At 48.3% G+C, this 17,715-nt stretch overlaps 5 protein-coding genes across 5 annotated transcripts; 3 read left to right on the plus strand and 2 right to left on the minus strand.

Annotated features, from left to right (window-relative positions):
• Positions 1–1,753: 1,753 nt before the first annotated feature.
• On the plus strand, positions 1,754–2,720 carry ASPGLDRAFT_42257 (uncharacterized protein). The gene has a single exon (XM_022545575.1). It carries the CDS (start codon positions 2,039–2,041, stop codon positions 2,468–2,470), a length of 432 nt encoding a protein of 143 aa, XP_022405360.1. The 5' UTR covers positions 1,754–2,038; the 3' UTR covers positions 2,471–2,720.
• Positions 2,721–3,849: 1,129 nt separating this feature from the next.
• On the plus strand, positions 3,850–5,231 carry ASPGLDRAFT_1499936 (uncharacterized protein; the record flags this gene model as incomplete). Its single annotated transcript, XM_022542092.1, has 3 exons — positions 3,850–4,260; positions 4,405–4,725; positions 4,800–5,231. Coding segments are annotated over 3 exons (1,020 nt in total), but the record flags the coding sequence as incomplete, so codon positions are not given.
• Positions 5,232–6,303: 1,072 nt separating this feature from the next.
• On the minus strand, positions 6,304–9,016 carry ASPGLDRAFT_141405 (putative membrane bound cation transporter). The gene is made up of 2 exons (XM_022541736.1): positions 8,893–9,016; positions 6,304–8,831 (listed from the first exon to the last, which is right to left on the minus strand). Exons 1-2 carry the CDS (start codon positions 8,894–8,896, stop codon positions 6,646–6,648), a joined length of 2,190 nt encoding a protein of 729 aa, XP_022405362.1. The 5' UTR covers positions 8,897–9,016; the 3' UTR covers positions 6,304–6,645.
• A 3,200-nt stretch (positions 9,017–12,216) lies between these two features.
• On the plus strand, positions 12,217–15,605 carry ASPGLDRAFT_63518 (uncharacterized protein; the record flags this gene model as incomplete). Its single annotated transcript, XM_022548670.1, has 7 exons — positions 12,217–12,257; positions 12,303–12,404; positions 12,451–12,735; positions 12,781–13,973; positions 14,061–14,449; positions 14,501–15,450; positions 15,503–15,605. 7 exons carry the CDS (start codon positions 12,217–12,219, stop codon positions 15,603–15,605), a joined length of 3,063 nt encoding a protein of 1,020 aa, XP_022405363.1.
• Positions 15,606–15,785: 180 nt separating this feature from the next.
• Positions 15,786–17,708, minus strand: ASPGLDRAFT_116774 (uncharacterized protein; the record flags this gene model as incomplete). The annotated part of the gene is made up of 1 exon (XM_022539806.1): positions 15,786–17,708. The coding sequence occupies one exon, from the start codon at positions 17,706–17,708 to the stop codon at positions 15,786–15,788; it is 1,923 nt and encodes a 640-aa protein (XP_022405364.1).
• Between the last annotated feature and the right edge of the window lie 7 nt (positions 17,709–17,715).

Raw genomic sequence — 17,715 nt, forward strand, 5'->3', positions numbered from 1 at the left:
ACGATTTGGATGTCGATAGTGAGTGGGACTCAGCACCAGTCCGGGCTGCGCGCAATCCCAACCCCGCAGTCTCCAGGAGTGGGGGCATAAAAGGGAGTTTGTTCCCATCTGCTCATTTAAGTGGTAATGTCGCTATTCAAAGGGATGGAGCTCATTTCTTCAAGGCAAAGGATTCCGCTGAGGACCCTAATCTTGATACCACCTGGTGTTAGCTTTCACACAATGGAGCATGTTTAGCATCACAAGATACTGGTTCCTGACATGTCAAGTATAATAATAAGCAAGACTATTAGTGTTACAGTACTCTGCTTAGTTCTGCATGACTTGGGCATGTGTCTTAACACAAGGGGCAAGGTTGGAACGGGAAGGATGTTGATGGTTTTCCTTGCCAGATAATCTTGCTTTCCACGGCTCGGTGGTTTGCACTAGTTTGTATGGAAGCTTCCAGTCACGTAGATCACGCGTACAAAGGCCTAACAAGACGTCGTTTTAAGTACATACGGTCTCCACAATACGGTAATTGTGGGAATCATGTATTCCAGGTGTTTTCCTAATCAATATTAATGCTTTCTTGGCATTGAGTTTGAGAGACAAAGATTCAATCCTTAGGGGTGACACTGCTTTCGCATCCGAGTGTATATAAGTCCTGCTGGCAGAGTGTCTTAGGAGTCAAGCAGTAGGAAGAAGTCAGGTTGTTGCATTTGCAATTCTTGACCTGAAAACAGGGGAAATTCGGTTCATGTTACTATATTTTACAGTGCCGGACAAGTTTGGCTTCTACATGAATTACACTCTTCGCTGGCCGAGCCGGTGGTGGTTGGGCAGGATGAATGGGCTCAAACAGCTGTTGAATTAGCTCCTGAGCCTCCTGTACAGATAGGCCTCCCTCATGCGCCATTCGTCCATTTGTAGTGTGACGGCTCAACGGCTCAACGCCAGACAAACAGCGCCAACATATCAAACGATGCCATACAAGCAATATGGGCAAACAAGGGCTTAAGCCGCACCACAAAAATGCCTATAAAAGACCGTTCATCGCCTAGATAGATTTCCTTTTCTTCTTCTTCCCCAGATTCGATATTCTCGTTGATGGCTACAATAGTCTAGATAGGAATTCAGTTCGTTATTATCTTCTATTCCGAGCCCGTGACAGAACTCAGGAACTATGGGGACAGGAGAAGCTTAGGGTGCGTGATTTTATTTAGCATAGGATTATATGAAGCTGTGATGGGTTGATAACAGGTTGGTGTAGAATCTGATCCCTAGTGCCTAGAGTGGCACAGCGGGTCTGCAAAATCCGCGCCAATCCGCGCCGCGAATCCTGCATGTATAATCCGCAGCCGCTTCGGATTCTGGCCCATTGATCCGAATGGGGTGGCTTGGAGCAGATTTTGCGGATTGGATTTATCCACAAGATCCAATTACAATATGTTAGTGTAATTTAGTAAATAACTGGCAGTTTGCCAATTTCTTGGAGTTATACAATGATTAATATACAATGCAATGCCTTTCAGTTATAGGTTTCAGTTGGATATGGATGTCATCAGCATTCAGCAGCCTATAAACCAGTTCATCTCATACACTACAGGCTGCCGGGTATATATATATGGGTGGATATTACGGAGTGAAAATGAATGGTTGTGCAACTTCGGAATGTATAAATATGACTATTTTTACTTCGGAGATGGTTGATAGTGTAATGAGACTGATATAGATGATATAAATGTAATGGAATATTAATTGTATTCAATGCTTGATGTTGTTGTTTTATGTTATTATTGTCGCAAATTATAATGCGGCTTGTACTTTGGAGAATCCGAATCCATCCAATCCGACTTTAACCGCAGTTGGCTTAGTGTATGACTAAAGAGGAATAATGCGAAATCTTGCGGCTTTTGAGGCTTAATCCGCGCGGCGTGGATGGAGGATCGTTGCTCCACCTCGTTTCTTGATTTGACCTCCAGCTCGTCCCCTTTTCTCTTTCCTCCCTCTTATCAGTCTATTGGCATTCTCCCATCTATCTCCCCAAATATTCACAATGTCAGACAACACTCGCCTACTCCCCAACAACTCCCACGACGACGAGTGCCCCCGAAAACCATATAACATATACTACACAATCCCATACTACAAACCATTTTTCTACTCATACATCTTCATCGGATCATTCACTTTTGCCTGGATAACCGACTACCTCCCAACAGTCGGCAAAATATGTCTCTGGATTGGGTTCGCCACGACATGCGGACTACTGATCGCCACACACCCATCGATCTACACCGATCAGATGAGATCAGATGAGACAGGAAAGTCAGTTCGAGTACGTCGTCCGCTGATCGGGTTCAAAAGTTGCGAGGTCGCTTTGGACGTTGAAGGCATTAATCATGGGCTGTATGATGCTGCGGATGGGAATACGGACTTGAGACTTCATGATGGGTGTCGGTATGGGTATGCTAGGATTCGTTTATAGACTGTTTCTGGAGGGTCTGGTTACTCCTGGATATAGGAGGATTGGATGTGGTTTGTTTAGCGCTTGGGATGTTGTGACGATTTGATTATTGGACGTTTGCTAGTATGTGCTTATTGATTTGAGCCCTTTTCATGAGTCCTCTAGAACCATTCAATTCATTATAGAAGGAAAGAAAGGATAATTCTGTAAATTTAATCTGCCCGCATAATTGAAACGGATTGCCAACTAAAACATAAACTTGGATCTTGCGGAGTCATTTTGCAGCTTCATTAAAAGTACCCACTCCCATTTGGCCAATGCTCTTCTTTTGTTGCTCTCACAGAGTACATACAATAAAAACATGCATAGATCAATAGGAATTATGGTCCAAAGCTTCATGAATTGCAAATGATTCTCCTCTTTGTCAAAACCTAACCGGTCACCATACTCACATCTCCCACTGGTTGGCCCCCTCATTCAGCGACGCAAGCATGCCAATGTACCACAGTGCAAGTAAGGCAGTCAGCTGTGGCTGTGTAGCTGTGCTTTCAGTGGACCATGGAATTGGCTGAGAAAGCTCCAGATTCCCATTCCGGTCCAATTTCCTGATCGCGACCAATTCTTCGCTGGTAACAATATACCAATATCAAGTATTATGCTGGTTCATGTAGAAGTTGACTTAGCTGAGAGCCTGACGAAATTCCTTCCATTTCTGAACATCTTGGCTGTCCCTCACCTCAGTCCGCCACTTCCATGATTGTTTGATATCTCCCGGGACACGGTTTGGCACACCGCATTGATACATAGAGATTTCCCATTAGTCTCCCATCATGTACGACACTTCGCCCAGTCCTGGTCTCTTGAGAATTCCACGCGTAGGCGTTAAAGAATCATGGTCATAGGTGAGCTTCGGAAGGTGCTCCTTCCCAAGTCAATATTTAAAGAGCTTATATTCTTACAACTATGTATAATTTAGAGTTCTGAAGCATAGAATGGAAAATGGGCGTGAAGTAAACTAGTAGAAGCGATCACCATACGGGGATGGGGTGTATATTCTGATGTTATTACGATATGTTGAAAGAATAAAACTTGAGGGTCTTATTGTCGTTGACAAATCGAATTGGAGTAAGATGTACAAATCGGAATATAGTATTTTCCACTCATAAATGAGGCTATTCAGTAACTGGTCATTGTGAAGTTCGCCATTTTAACCAGTCGCACTCGCATTTTATTAGCCATCAGATATATGCTATACATGTTGTTCCCTTACAGATGAAATATTCTCAATTCTGTATCGTCTTCCTGTATCTTCTCCTCATAAGGAGTCCTTTAGATTCGCCTTCATCCTAGGACGCACTGGCTGAAGCGCCCCCACAGTCCATATGACACAATCGGTATTCCAAGCCCATGTTGAATCAAAGGAGCGAGCGCTGGCAGAGTATAAAAAGGTTCATTTCAAGGGCAGCGCTCGGGTTCGTCTTGACAGCCTTACCTTTGAGACAACCTTTGGCAGTCAGATGGATGACTGCCAGAATGTCCATCGGCTCAAACGCATCTTGGATATCCAAGGCTGCCTTCGGCTGAACAGCGAGTTTCATGTTCCAGTTCTGGTCCACGTTAGCGACTGGGGCCGCCTAACGCTGCATCATGACAATGGAGAATCTTTTCCTGAATTAATTGTCCCTCTGAACTATAGCCTTCGCGCACAGGACCATGAGAGCCTGATAGCCACAGCACGCAGTAAACTAAGTGCACAGCACCGGTGGTGGGTTGTTGATATTTTCATCACAGAACAGACTGGTAGGTGGCTTGTTTTCTGATATCACATATATTCATTACTTCATGGCGCGCTTCTCTTCGGGAGACATAGTGATTCTATGGGACTGATTAAAGTGAATTATTGGGCAGAAAGTGTCTTAAATGAATCAAACCAACGGCTTCTTGAAGAGTGGCAGCTCCAAGCCCAACTTGTCCGTTCCCTCCAGGAACGCTTTATCAACAATCGCTGGCCCTCTGATGGACTTATCTACCATAAAATCCGGTACTATCAGGGGTGCCTCGATGGTGCTCGCAATACAGATGCAGAGAGACAGTGGTGGGCAATTCTGGAACATATCCCAAAGACTAAAAAGCCTAGGTATTTACGAGCTTTCCTTCGCCATGGAAGCTTACCCCAAGCATTTGACGCGCTGCTCTCCATACCTGGGCTTTGGACACACATGCATATCGGTGTCCTGCATAAGGTGATTGGGATGCGGTGTGACCAGGTAGGCCCTGTGCTGACTAGACACAGATAACTTCCCTCATCCGATCAATATTTGGTCATATTGACTAATCACGAGTGCAGGAGATTCTACACTACTTGGACTATATTCGACGGGTCTGGTATGAGATTATGGGCGGTTGCCCTGACCTTGTGGATCATGTATATGGCCACACCGTCCAGGAACTACAGTCTCGAGTGCCTAAAGTTTCAAATACAGACCTGAAGGTTCTGGAAAATAAAATGGATGAGCACATTTTGTTCCCCAAGATCCAAAATCCTGAGCACCGGAGACTCATCTGGGACCGATTGCAAATGATTGATGTTCCCATTCCGACTCTGGGTAGCTTTTTTCAAAGACCTTCACTACCTTGATGTTGGACGAAAGGTCATGGAGCACCTGTTTCCTCATGATCCTGACTTGAAGGTCACAGTCGATGAAGGGGTAGGCGGACAGTATCATGGCGCTGTGGACTGCCATACACTGACTCGGTAGATGCTGATCGTTATGCTCTTGATGGAGAAATGTTGGGCCAGACCTACAGGTCCCGACGAGTCACGGTCCGGCTTGTGCGACAAGCCTTTTTCCAAGCCTTCTTTGGTTATCTCAGAGAGGATACCAGTGGTTATCCAACGGTGAATGTAGATACCACCCCGGTGGAAACCCAGGGAACTCAGGCGACCAGCAATCCGAGCCCAATCCTGACGGAAGTGGCAGGCATGGAAGAAATCACAGATCCACCATCTGTACGCCAGATGAGTCCTGCCGATCTCTTTCCCCAACTCCATTCATTTACAACTCCAGATTGGTTGAATGTCCGTCTTCTGGTTACCATTCCTAATCAGGACCAAAGAGGTATCATTTTCCCTTTTCAGCTAGACAAAATGCAAATCTGGGAAGAATTCTTCCGTGGACTAGACGAGTACGGGTTCCATATCACCTTGAATGGGCGGGGCGTCCGCTGGAACGAATGGTTTCAGTGGTATGCAGATAATCCAGGATACTATCTCAATGCCACATACCTGATGCAACCCAGGGAAGAATACCTTGAAATGAGAAGTTCTCATAAGAGAAGGCGGGTAAATATTGATCCTGATGGCTGGCTCACCAGGAAATTTCGCAGTTTGCGGCGACATGGGCTAGTTGAACTATCTGCTGAGGAAATGCAAGTGTGGTTTGATTCTGAGCCGAGTGCTGGTGAAACAATGTCATGAAACTAGGAGAAACTGAACAGATTAGTATTTTCATAAAAATTACAGGTTTTTGGTTTAAGTATTCAGGAATTTTATCCCCTTAGCCATTGTTTCCCATGGACATTACATAGAGCATCATGGAATTAGGTATATCAAGAATCTCGGCTTATGGCTTCCGTATTATATACATGATATACGAAGTTGAAGCAGAAAAAAAGGGGGGAGGGGAAGGACAGAAGGAAGAAGAAGGATAGTGCCCTTGGGAAATCCTGTATTACGCCCAAACTCTTTGGTCGCAAGTGTCTGCTTTTGTGGTTTAATTAATGAAGCTAGTCGGCAGCATAGAAGATGTTTTCTTCCACGAGAAGATGTCTTGACATTTTATAATATATTTTAAACAGGATTCCATGTTATTGCGCTATCTTTCCGAAGGACGAGGAGAAGTATTATGTATCTTGCTCAATGCAAGTGGAACCAAACTGAACAGCTACATAGAAGTTATGGTAGTTTATCGAAGGCAATCGATTAATTGAACTTAAAGCATACAGAAAACCAAAGGCCATGAAAAGGCTGCACTAGCAGCAAGAGTTTCAAATTGTTGCATGAAGAAAAAGAACAGGCGAAAGAAAAGATACCCGAAAAGAAAATGAAATGAGAAAAAAAATCTCAGTCTGGATAACCATAGAGCAATCTACCATACAAACATTCCACCCTAATCCACCCATTCGCACATCCGAATTTACTGGCCAGGACCTGCAAAATCGCTGGACTGTGCACTATCCGGGTAGAAGAAGGTAGCGACTGCAATGATCACATAGGCCGCTATGAGAAGTGCGCCCTCGAGATAGTTACTGCGACCGTCGAGAACCAAGAAGTTGACAACAAAGGCTGTCACAAACAGACAGATGGTCTCGAACAGCGTAAAGTACAAAGACATGTCCTTGTCCATACACCAGCCGAGGATAACGACCAATGGAGTGACGAAAATAGCAATTTGGATACTACTTCCGACAGACACACCAATCGACAAATCCATCTTGTTCTTCGTAGCCACACTGACGGCGGTAACGTGCTCTGCAGCGTTACCCACAATGGGAAGAATGATCAAACCAATAAAGGCCTCGCTGACGTTGGAGCTTTCGACCATCGTTGGAATAGCGTCAACCAGGAACTCAGCGCAGACCGCCACAAGAGCAGTGGAAATGAGCAACATGACCACGGCGGCGGTACGGGACATTTCAGGCTGCACGGTCGATGGTGCAGCCTGGACAGCGACTGGATCTTCGTCGTTAGGGTTAGGAAAGCGGGAAGCCCCACGGGCGTACTGCACAGCATTGCCAACCGGGGGTGGGCGGTTTATCCGACCTGGAAGAGAATTGGCGCGTCGGAGACCGTGTGCATTAGGAGCCGGTTGAGCAGCAGCCGGTTGTGGCTGTCCGCTTGAAAACACGGTATTGGAAAGCAATGACGGCATAACCGGTCTAAAAGGCGATTTTCTCTTCGGAATGTCGTCAACGGGGCCAAGATCTTCGCGAACGACATTGGGTTCCGACAAGTGCGACTGTAGGGAAGGTCGGTTTGGCATGGAAGCGCTGTCAACCACTGCGTCTTGCTTCTCAGCCATGACTTCTGATTTATGTCGCCTCTTCTGCTCCTTTCTGGCCTTCCGATCCTCCTTGGCGGGCTTCACGTTGACGCTGGATGGCTGTTGTCCGAAGTCTCGAGAACGGGGCATCTGCAGTCGTCTGACATCGTCGTCCGCGTCGTATCGCATGTCATCGCCAAATTCGACGGCACACGAAGCGGAATCATCCATGGAGCCCAGGGCCGAATTGGATCTGTCAGCGGTTGCAGGGCGAGGCAGTTCGGTCAGCTTTTGGTGAATCGACCGCCGTGTGGCGGTGCCCTTGGAACTAACGCTGGACTTGCGATGTCTTCTGGATTTCATAGCCTTCTTGATACGTTTGGCGGTGGTCCAGGATGTTGTGGTGTCGTCAGAGTCACTAGAGGAGCTGCTGGAGGAATCGGAAGAATTCATCAACTCAGCCAAGATACCAGGGTGAGATTCTTCGTCGATGATCTGTTGAGGGATACTGGCGTAAAGGTACGAATGGGACTTGAGCTGGAAGATGATGTAGAGAATGTACACCAGCAACAAGACGACACTCGTTCCGCGGCTGACTTTGAGGGTGTATATATCAGCGATTGCACCGTTGGACCATGAGGCATGGAATGCGGTCGGAAGGAGCAAACTCATGACACTCAAACTGAGGAGACAGGCGCTCATTTGAGTGACGGTGCTGTTGTAGATCTGTTCTTGGAAACGGAGACCTCCCAGGAGAAAGGCCATTCCCATAATCAGGAGTAGATTTGCCAGAATCGAGCCGAGCAGTGAGGCCTGAACGATGCGGATTTCATTCTTAACCAGAGCAATAATGAAAATGATCAACTCGACTGCATTTCCAAAGGTGACGTTGATGAGTGCACCGATGGTATCTCCCAGGCGCATTGCAACACACTCTGTAGCATGACTCAACAAGCCAGCCAGAGGGATGATGGCCACTGCGTTCATGGCAAAGATGATGGCAGGATCCAAGCCGACAGCCTCGACGGCAATACCAATTGGTACGAAGACCAAGAGGACATTGACCCAGCTGTGAAAGAGGGCTGTCTTGGTGTGCTTGCAGAAACGGACCGAGCCATGTTTGGCGCGGACCAATAGGCCAGGCTTTTGTTCTTCGGTTTTGTTTTCCGTACTCGACCCCGACTCCGCGGCCGGGGTCTCTTTGGGAGGAGTCACTTGGGCATTTTGAGTAGGGGCGGAAGGCTGTATATCCGGGGGTTCCTCAGCGGCTTCCTTGCTGGGTTCTTGCGAGGGTAGACTGCCATCGAACGCGTGAGCTTTCGCCCACGAGTGAATCCGGTCTAACGTGCAGTGTCAGTATGGCAGAACAGGTACAAGGGATGAATGTTTGCTAGGACCCACGCATGTATTATGGACTGGGTCCTGGGGGTAGTCACAGGCACTGCCTAGGTGCAGACTGAAGTAGAGCGATAAAAAAGTAGAAAGATCGAAAGGAAGGAGAGAATGAAAGAAAGGATAGAAAGAGAGGAGAGAGAGAGAAAGAAAGAGAGATAAGGACAACGGGGATGAAGCCTTACTTAAGCCCGGCTTGGCCTTGGCAGCCTCAGGACAGTGATGCGCGCCAAGCCTCGGGACCCACGGTCTAGAAACAATGGAACACGCAAGCACTGTACAGAGTATACAATTTCTATAGAACATTGCATTGTGCTACAGGTAAGCATGACTTAATTGATACAGAGTACGGAGCACAGAATACAAGCGAGTCTGATCGACTGTACAGACTCGGGCATTATCCCGTACGCATTCTGTCTGGCCCAATGCTGCATTTCTGCCAGTCACGGCATTAGGCGCTGTCGCCTCACGGGATCTATGCTATCTGATTGGTAGATACCAAACCCACCGCGGCCTGAGGATCTTCCGGATTTCCAGTTTGATGGCATCATTCTAGCATTCATAATATTACAGGCTGAATAGAGTAGAGGTACACACATCCCTTACTGGGAGTACATAGTACATAGCGCTTGTTTGTAGGCAGCAGTGTACAAACGGTCCTTGTACTCTATACTTGTGCAGGTTTCCAAGACGGGCACCAGCCGAGATTGAACCACTATCCAGAATAATTCCGTCGATCATGACTCCACTTGTCGGCCCAAAATAGCGTGGCTTGCCTGAGTGCACCGCCACATTTTTCCTGATCCACGATGCTAAGCCACATGATATCAGCACAATCACGTTATTCCATACGCGAGTGTACAAGTAGCCATGATGTCTTCCATACGCGTCTATGGCCGGAGCCTCATTGCTGCCTGGATTTTGCCCTCATTGTATTACTCTACCAGGCATACAGGCAAAGAATAATAACATCGGTGCCAGGGTTCAGGGTTGATCGACTTTGCATAAGGCTGGGGTGCTAGTGTGTAGTACAGAATAAGGCAGCAGTCGAGCATTGCTGCAGGAGTTCAATGTTGGAGATACTACGAATTTCCCCCCAGGCTCCAGGGGGGAAGGGGGGGGTAAACAATCATTTTTTAGGGAAATAAATGAATTTTCAATATTTTTTTGGGGGGCTAGATTAGGTGATAGCGACAGTATCGCTGTAGTACCATAGCGCACCATAGTGGCAGCACTGCCGCGGACTGATATGGTTCAAGATGCCTCGCCGGCTGATGAGAATCGAGGTGATATCCAATGTATTAATAGTTGGCCCGATTAGCAAGCCAGCAATCTCTTCAGGAGATGCCACTATAACCATACATTAGAGTTGGCCAAGAACTCATTCTATTATCATCAGTGGTAAATAGACAGTCAATATCATCTTCTTATAGTATCCACTTCAGTGACCAATTCATAGGAGCAGTACCGCTGCGATATTATTGGCCGTATTGATTCTATGATTTGAACGCTTCAGTTTCCAGTTGCAGGTCCCTTCAAGTCGTTTCTCAATCTTGTTCTTGTACCATTCGTACGAATCATCGCGATCGTCCCTGGTAAGGCGAAATAATCGGAGGCACTCCTTCTCCTGATCTGGCAACCGGTCCAGCACCTGCTGATGGTACTCCTAGTCCACTTCCAGGTGTTTTTTGGCCACATCAAGATGCTCTGTAGATACTTGCAGTTGTTGCTCCGACAAGGTCAGTAATCCACGTGTGGAACCGGCAATGCCTTCACAATTTTGCTCGATGCGATCGAGATTGCGTCCCTGGAGCGCCGTGGCGTATTTCCTTGGTGTCGCTTTTGACCGTCTCCAGACTTCTGATGCTGTCTACCATTGCCCTCCAGTCGTCAGAAAGAACAATGTCCTTGATAAGATTCTTCCGCCTACTGCGATGTTCAGTTGGTACTCCAGCATTTTCTTGTAGAGCTTGACCCAACTATCGCAAAACGGGTCTTTCTTCAGCTTTGCCAATTCCGGTCGTTTCCATTCATCCTCTGACCAGAGTAAATGCCCGACCTCGAGGTAGTACGCAAGGTGAGAGGTCACGTAGTCAAAGCCATCCTTGTTAGCCTTGGATGCGACATGAGGGTTGGTCAACAGAGGTAGAGCAACGCACACCCCAGCTCATACCAAAGACGCCTCTAACGACGCCTTGGCGGCCTAGTCAACAAAGACCTTGACGGTCTGAATGCGTTCTGAAACTTTGGCCATGTCGTCTCGCATGGGCTTATGCTCGTCTGTTTTCTGCAGGCCGTTTTTGACCAAGATGCCCAGTTGCTTTTGACGGTCGATGGCTCGGTCCTCCGAGTCTGCAACGGCACATTAGAAACACCATTTCAGCTACGCGGGATTACACAAACGCACGGTTGTTTTCATATTCGTTATCGAGTAGTTTATCATATTGCTGTTTCAAGTCCGGGTCTATTTCGTTGTACGCGCGCTCCTACAGAGACTCATTGGGTTGCATAGCACCATGAGCTTCCTCTATCTCACTGCTGTTCTCCGCCGAGGAATCAGTTACTGGCACACCCGTATCACTTGTCTTTCCTCCTTTTTCCGGGATTTTTTGTGAAAGAACCGCGCAGGAATGTTTTTAACATTTTCGAATCCTTTCAACACTCGGAAATGCATGGTATGCAAACTCGCTTGCGGTGGTTTTTAGGAGACTCAAGGCAAGGAGAGAAAAAGAGAGAGAGGGGAGCGAATCCTCTGCGGCTGAGATGAGCCGATGCAAGCCAACACATAGTTGCAAGTTAGTTGATCAATCAGAATGCCGATCAATATTGACGAGTGTTAGAGTCCCAAGCTCTCATATGCCCTGCTCTATAGAGAGAGGGAAGAATAACTAACTGAAAACATCTTAAGCATATGCTCGCCGGAAGAAGTTCATGGTGCTTGTACAGAGTAGTAACTAGTAAAGTAGTAAGTGATGATTTCTTCTACAGGACGGCAAAGCAATTACCCGATCGGTCGGATGCTGGAGAATCTCGCGTATCTTCGACCACTTCAACGCTAACGAGTATTCTTCAAGACAGTCCCCTTCTCAAATCCTTATCTGGATTTGTTCTAGTTCTGTTTCCATATTCCAGAACACCTTATTTCAACGTCTGATCGCGGGATGCACCCGCATTCGGCACTTTGTTCGGCTCCGTCATGGTATGGCCAGCCGATTTCTCTTACCGGAGGCGATGTTTCACCTTAACATGAAAGTACTAGTACAAGGAGACATCTTTTAAACAAAAAGGTAATGTCGTGTTCGCACACTCCGGTCCAGTTGACAGTGGAGGACAATGGTTCCATATGAGAGGTCCAGAAGCTCCAAGCTTCTTAGGTGAGTTGCCACCAAGCTACCCGAATATCAAACTCACCTTCACAGGACACTACACCCATCATCACTATGCACCCGTCTCGACCTAGACATCCAATCCTTCCTAATAATGCTAAAAGGCGCCCTCCCACCAACAATAATAATCGCCATGTAAGCCTCCACCCACACCAACAAGATCACCCCTAACAATCGACAGCAACCAAAGCGACGCCATCGCAGATATAACCATCACAATTGGCTATATCTCAGCCTTGATATCAGTCCTATCGCAAGCCTTGCTACCCCGCGCCAAGTTCATGAAGATCATGCTTTTTGATCTATTGGCTACTTGCGTGTCGGCGTCGTTGTGCTGTTTGGCTGTTTTTTGTGCTGTGAAAGCGAGGCAAAATAGTACGCCTGTGGATGCGTCGGAGGGTGTGAGGAACGGGTATAACAGTGATGCTTGTGCTGTTTCTGCGGTGTGGCTTATTGTTATGATTTGGTTCGTCGCCTACATCTCATGCTGAGATTATGCTAATCTGTGTAGGGGCGCCAATACGCTTCGAGCATGGAAACCTATGGAATTGCAGGATCCGATGGTTGCGTTTTCCATTTTCTCATGTGTCACGATAACTCGGGGAGGAACATTCATTACAGTCGACGAAGGGTTATCATTTATCACTCGACTGCTGAAAGGGTTCATGCTTGGTTTTGCCATTGCGACTGGCGTGTCCCTATTTATCCTCCCAATTACCAGCAGAGGACACGTCTTCCAGGATATCAAAGGCTACGTCTCTCAAATTGATGCCGTACTGCAGGCGCAGCTATCCTTTGTCAAGCGAAGTTCGACATCAGGTGTGTGGACAGGTGACCAGGGTCTCTTGGAGCGGACACGAACCACGCAAAGCGGGATATCAGGTAACGGAGGCGCTGGACCTAATGGTGAGTCAAGCCTGGACTCGAAAAGGCAGAAGCTTGGCGCTGCGATAGGAAAGCTGAATGCTTTACACGGCAAATTGCAGTCTGATCTTTTTTATTCGAAAGATGAGTTTGCATGGGGGAAGCTGTCAGCAGGTGATCTTACCAAAATTGGTGATCTACTGCGGAATGTCCTGCTACCTTTGTCTGGAATGGCCATGCTTCCGGATATTTTGGACATGACTGTCAATGGCGAAGGAACACGGAACAACTCGATTGGAAGCGTCGATGATCCAGAAGAAGACAACTTGAAACGCTCGGAGATAAAGAAGGTTGTGGAAACGCTTGAAGAGCGTCTTGGAAGTTGCACGGACTTGATGCGCTCTGGGCTACAATATGTGCTTGTTACCCTCGATCTAGTCAAACACAGACAACTGGAAAAGCAACTCAAGGCACGAAACAATAACTCAAGTGATCATGATGAAGAGTCTAAGGGTGGCATTCTCGATCCGCTCCAGCAAGACTTTACATCCCAATTCGAACAGGCTTTATATCGATACCACGCGCAGCGCAAGGAGCTGCCAGAAGCGCTAGCATATCTAGAGGCTTTCTCATCACCGGAAAAGCATGACGGGAATTCGACCAAGTCTAATTCAGAAATGCTTGCAGACCCAGATGTCAGACAAGAGTTCTTCTTCATCGTATACATGGACCATCTACAACACGACCTGTTGCACGCAACATTCGACTTGATCAAATTCGCAGATAGCATAGTCTCAGACGGCACGATGAAGTGGGGCAGATTCATATTTCCAAAGCAGGGCTCGATTTGGAACTGGATGACATCAAGCTTTACTAAAGAGCCACCTCGTCGACAATCTACCACATCCAACTTATCAACATACCAAGACCCCACCCCAGACCCCTTCCCAGACCCCGAAACCCTCCCCCCGTCAAACATCTTCGAAAAAACAAGCAGCATCCTCCGCCAAATATCCCGCCTCATACGCTCCGAAAAAAGCATGTTCGGCTTCCGCGTAGCAGCAGCAGCATTTTGCGTGGGTATCGTGGCCTATCTGCATCAAACGCAGGAATTCTTTATCCGCCAGCGTGGTATCTGGGCTATGATCGTTATCGTAATCGGAATGAGTCCGACGAGTGGACAGACGATGTTTGGGTTTGTGGCGCGTATTGCGGGCACGGTTGTTTCGCTTGCGTTGAGCTTGATTGTGTGGTATATCGTTGATGGAAGGACGCCCGGTGTTATTGTTTTTCTGTACCTTGCTAATGTCTTTGAGGTACGCCCCCTTCCCCCATACTCCCCTCTACCCCTCTAACAACAACGACAGTACTACTTCTACCTCAAAACTCCACAATACTTTGGCGCCGCGATGATAGCAATCGTAACCCTAAACGTAATCGTCGGCTACGAGCTACAAGTCCGCAAACTCGGTCTCGAAACAGCAACCTCAAACGGCCAGCCCTACTACCCGATTTACCTCTTCGGACCCTACAAACTGGTAACTGTGGCTATTGGGTGCGGGATCTCGTTCTTCTGGGTTGTCTTTCCGTACCCGATTACGGCGAAGTCGAGGTTACGGAATATGCTTGGTAGGGGGTTGTTCGTGCTCGCGGAGTTTTATAGTGCGATGCATGCTACTGTTGAGGTTTGGTTGGGTGAGATTGACACCTCTGGTGCTACCGGAAACAGCACCATTGTGATACAGGGAGGGAATAGATCGCATGAGAAATTGGCGAAGCGCAGACAGAAGCTGTTTAAGGAGGAAATGACCCTCCTCAACGCCCTCCGCGCGCATAGCCACTTCACCACCTTCGAACCGCCTATCGGCGGCAAATTCCCGAAACAAACCTACGACGCGCTTATCTCGGAGACACAGCGCATGCTAACAGCCATGGCACTCATGGCACATACAACACAGAACCTCTCCAACCCCCACACTCAACACCCCAAACACCCCGACCAGAACCAGGCACACCAACAAACGCAAAACGAAACACCCTGGTCAACCCACCTCGCCCGCTTCACTCAAACCTCGCCAACCTTCAACTCGCACGCCCCAACCTCGTTATTATGCCACCTCTCCGCCTCATTAACAAACGCGCAGCCTCTCCCTCCTTTCCTGGCCGCGGGCGATTCCTTCCCACTAGCTAGGGAGATGCGGAAAGTTGATGGTGAGTTGTTGAGTATTCGGTACATTGAGGATGCGGGGTTTTCGGCGTTTGTGGCACTCGAGGTGTTGAGGAGTGTTGTGGGGGTTAGTTTACGGGCATTGCTGAGGTGAGTTTTAAGCCTTAGTATGCCTTTTGGGAATGGATGCTAACTAGTGTAGTAATGTGAGGAGGTTGGTTGGGGAGATTACTTTCGATTTCGGGGAGGATGGGGATGGAGATGAGGAACGGGCTAGGTTGATGTCTGCGGTGGGTAGGGATTAAGTGACCACGGGGTATGTAGACAGAAGAGATGTAAATATAAACATGGTATATCATTCAATATTTAGTCGTTGCGTCACGTTATCGACAATGAAATCCAATATATCCATCCGGAGAAAAGCCTATATAAAAAAGGATAAACACCAGTACCCGCCATAATAAACAACAAATCAATCAAATCACCTATTTACCCGACGTATCCCTAATCACCTTCACAATATCATCCGGCCCCAAACCCTGCGCATTAATCTGCTGGTACAGTCCACCAGAGCCTTCCTTAACAGCACCCACAGCCCGATACTTCGGCGTAAACTTGCGCTCCAGAAGATGCGTTCCAAGTCTCGAGCCCAGACCGGTCTTTTGAGCAATCGACTCCACGACAACGAGGAAGGGGCTTGAGCCATAGACCTTGATCGCGTCTTCGTCAACGATGTTGAGTGTTGGTTTGTTGACCAATCCGACGTCGAGGCCTTCTGCGCGAAGACGCTCGACGGCGTCCAGGGAGCGGTATAGCATGTCGCCGTAGGAAACGACATATCCTGCGGATCCGCGACGGATGAATTCTTCCTTACCCGGTGTGAACTCGTAGCCATCGCCGAAGAGCTTCTCCTCTGTGCCTTCTTTCAGGATGTAGGGGACCTTGGAGCGGGTGGAGAAGATGAATCGCAGACCCTTGCTGAAGAACACCTTCCGGACAACAGCTTTCATCTGGTCCCCATCAGCAGGGAAATACAGCGCCGTGCTCTCGGCATCCATAAGCCCGTTATCAGCGAAGAAGTGGTTCAGGCCGAAATGGCACGTGTTGTCTGCGATTTCGTCGACGCCGGAGTGCGAGAAGTGTGAGAGCACGGAGCATCCGTTCAATCGCGCCATGGTGATTTCCGAAACGCACATCTCCAGGAATGCAGAGAACGTCGAGAAAACGCCCTGGCGCGTGCCATCGGAGCCGAAACCGAATCCTGCGGCCGCGGAGAAGTTACTGCGTTCCATTACGCCCGATGGGACGAAGACTTCGGGGTGTGCGCCGTGGATGCCCTTAAGCCCTGTTGAGCCCTCGAGGTCCGAGTCGATGACCATGACTCTGCGGGCGGCTTCTTCTTTGCTGAGGCCGTCCAGGACGGAGTTTACTGCCTCACCGAAGATAACACGGTTCGCACCCTTGTCTTTTGTCGAACCGAGGTATTGGTGCGTGTTCGACGAAGCCTTGATCATGTCATAGAATTCAAGGTCCTCGGGCTTGTAGCCGCGGTTGGTGAGGTATTTGCGGGCGATGTCGACGGGAATGACATCGTGGGCGTTGGTCTTGCCCTCGATACCCTCGATGCCAGCGGCCATCTTTCTGTCGACAATGAGGGCCGCAGGGCCGTTGTTGTTGATGACCTCGGAGACACCGGCGTACAGCGACTCGAGGTTCTCGCCTTCGGCGCGGAGGACCTTGAGTCCGTGTCCTTCGAGTGTGCGACCAATTTCATACCCCTTCAGGTACTGCGAGGGGTGTCCGGCAATAGTGACATCGTTGTTATCAATGAACAGCTTGACGTTGAGGTCGTTGGCGACGGCGATACGAGCGGCCTCGGCGTCGTTACCTTCTTGTTGAGAACCGTCTGATCCCAACAGAATCACGTTCTTGTCTTTGTTTGCCATGGCGATACCGTTCACCATACCCCACATGTGTCCGAGACGTCCAGAACTGAACTTCACGCCTGGTGTAAGACCCAATTCGGGGTGTCCGGGGAGTTTCGAGTCTGCATCACGGTAGTTCAGGAGGTGGTTGGGTTCGATTTTTCCGTCCAATGCTGCGAGGAGGTATTGTGTAGCGACGCGGTGACCAGCTTCATCGAAGAGGGCGTCGATATATCCCCCGGGGTTTGCATTGATAAATGCAAGCAGAATACAGACTTCGGGAGCTGTGTCAAAAGGACCACCGGTGTGTCCTGCAAGACCACGCGCAGACCCTGTCGCCGTAAACGCTACAATAGCATCACGGAAGACATCAATGTTATGCTGAAGATCCCTTCTCTGCTCAGCCGAGAGCTTCGAGCTTTTCGGATCAAGCTTGAGGTTCTTGAATTGCGAAAGGTCAATGGGGAACCGATAGCCTGTCATATTGTCA

The sequence above is a fragment of the Aspergillus glaucus genome (assembly GCF_001890805.1).
Source record: "Aspergillus glaucus CBS 516.65 unplaced genomic scaffold ASPGLscaffold_2, whole genome shotgun sequence".
NCBI lineage: Eukaryota > Fungi > Ascomycota > Eurotiomycetes > Eurotiales > Aspergillaceae > Aspergillus > Aspergillus glaucus.